This window comes from Fulmarus glacialis, unplaced genomic scaffold (assembly GCF_000690835.1).
Source record: "Fulmarus glacialis isolate BGI_N327 unplaced genomic scaffold, ASM69083v1 scaffold10817, whole genome shotgun sequence".
NCBI classification, from domain to species: domain Eukaryota; kingdom Metazoa; phylum Chordata; class Aves; order Procellariiformes; family Procellariidae; genus Fulmarus; species Fulmarus glacialis.
In genome coordinates, this window is record NW_009223811.1 from 37,327 (window position 1) to 39,317 (window position 1,991).

The following is a 1,991-nucleotide window of genomic DNA, read 5'->3' on the forward strand; positions in this document are numbered from 1 at the left end:
GTTTATTCACATCTGCTCCTATATTTACTACATTTTTTGAACACATTCCATAAGTCCTTAGGCTTGGGAGGTGCAAAACGTTCCTCATGGACTTAAGTGTGGCACATTTCAAGAGTCCTGGGGAAAAAAGCCATTCCTATCTGAAATTCAGAATGAGGTTTTTAAAGAAAAATTAGGAAGCTGTATCAATTAAACATTTATGGGTATCACATCTGCTCCTATATTTACTACATTTTTTGAACACATTCCATAAGTCCTTAGGCTTGGGAGGTGCAAAACGTTCCTCATGGACTTAAGTGTGGCACATTTCAAGAGTCCTGGGGAAAAAAGCCATTCCTATCTGAAATTCAGAATGAGGTTTTTAAAGAAAAATTAGGAAGCTGTATCAATTAAACATTTATGGGTAAAAGCTTAAAACTGGATTTTTTTCTTCTAGGTTACTATCTGCAAAAGGAGAAAGTTAAGTTTTGATCTAGACTTATTACTTCTATTTTACCTGAACAAAATTTTTTTACCTGCAAGCGTAACAAGTAAGATTGTGTGCTAAATCCGTATTACTTCTCATAAAGCCTGTCAGAAACTAGTCCCTTTTCAAACCAAACCAATTGTTTTGCATAAATTAAAACCTAATGATGGTATTCTGATAAAAAACAGGTACTCACAGAAATATGAAATGCTTACGTAAGTTAAATGAATGGTTCAAACTGAACATTTCAAAATTATTTTATGCAGTTTCATTTAGAACTGCTTTAACAAAATTAACTGGAAGTTTTAGAGTTTGGGTTACTACAGGCTTTGAAAAACTAGCTTAACTCACACATATATTTCTTAAAGATGTGGATTCAACACAAAACACAGGAAAACCGAATAAACTACCTACCAAATGATCTATAGGAATGTTATCTCCTGCGGGCCAGAGGTGTTTGCTGGAGTAGCCACTCAACTGCTCACCAGCCTGCCTCTGGAAGAAATACCCAACTGTGGCATCATCCCAGGAACATCCACTGAGGGGTACCTGGACACTGGAAGCACCCGATGCTGCAGTTGCAGGGATGGTATGAGGAGTGTTTCCACCTGAACTGGGCCCTGATGTTGCTCCAACTACTGTTCCAGCTGGGTCAACCCCTACTCCAACCCCACTGGCTTCCTGACCAATGTTCGCATGCATCATTTCTCCGATCTCCTGTCAGGCCACTTCATTCATGCCTAGGAGAACACATGGAATGCTCATTCCATGTAGAAACCTAAAAAGACGTCTTGATAATATAAAAGGCTTTCCCACGTACCTTTAAATACGCAGTTCTTCTAATTAGGATTTTAAAAAAAACCTCCAAGCTATATAGGAACAATATTCTTTGTCAAAATGTTTATTGATCTAAACTTTAAATTTTAAATACCATTACCAAACTAGGAGTCTAAGATAAAAAAATAAAGTAGCACAGATTTTTTTACAGGACAATATATTAATATGGTAGAGTTCCACACATTATAAATGCTTGCCCACATATTTCCCTGCTAAAAACAATCAAAATATGATTTTCAATCATAATGACAGCAGTTTCTTTTACATTATTACTCAGCATGATGTGTAAACCCACTAATACTGTCATACTGCTAAGTCTGATTTTATACGTTTGTAGACTATGCAATGAAGTAGCACAGAAAACTAACTCCTTTATCTGAACTACATCTCATTCTTACATGCCAGCCTCTGTTTTTCTTTTCAATTTGTTAAGCTATGTAAGATTCTAACACAGTAACTGACATTAAACTTCTCTAACCCACATGTAGTACATTTTGGGGTTTTCACAAAATAAAGATTTCAGGCTCAGATTAAAATGAAGTTTGCCAACTCATTTTTGAAGCATTTAAGTCTTGGCTTGAAACAAGTATAATGACAACAGCAAAAATCTCTCTTTGATATTGAGAAAATCCTCTGCAGGAAAAAATACCTGCCCCTGAACACATACACTTAATGATCTCCACACATA

General features: G+C 36.0%; 1 protein-coding gene across 1 annotated transcript in view; it reads right to left on the bottom strand.

The window, feature by feature from the left end:
* Positions 1-1,231, bottom strand: part of LOC104079774 (pumilio homolog 2-like) — a gene marked incomplete at its 3' end in the record, with an annotated part of 33,589 nt that extends 32,358 nt beyond the window's left edge. The window contains 1 exon segment of the mRNA XM_009581925.1: positions 881-1,231. Coding sequence (XP_009580220.1) covers positions 881-1,231 — 351 coding nt within the window.
* Positions 1,232-1,991: the final 760 nt, after the last annotated feature.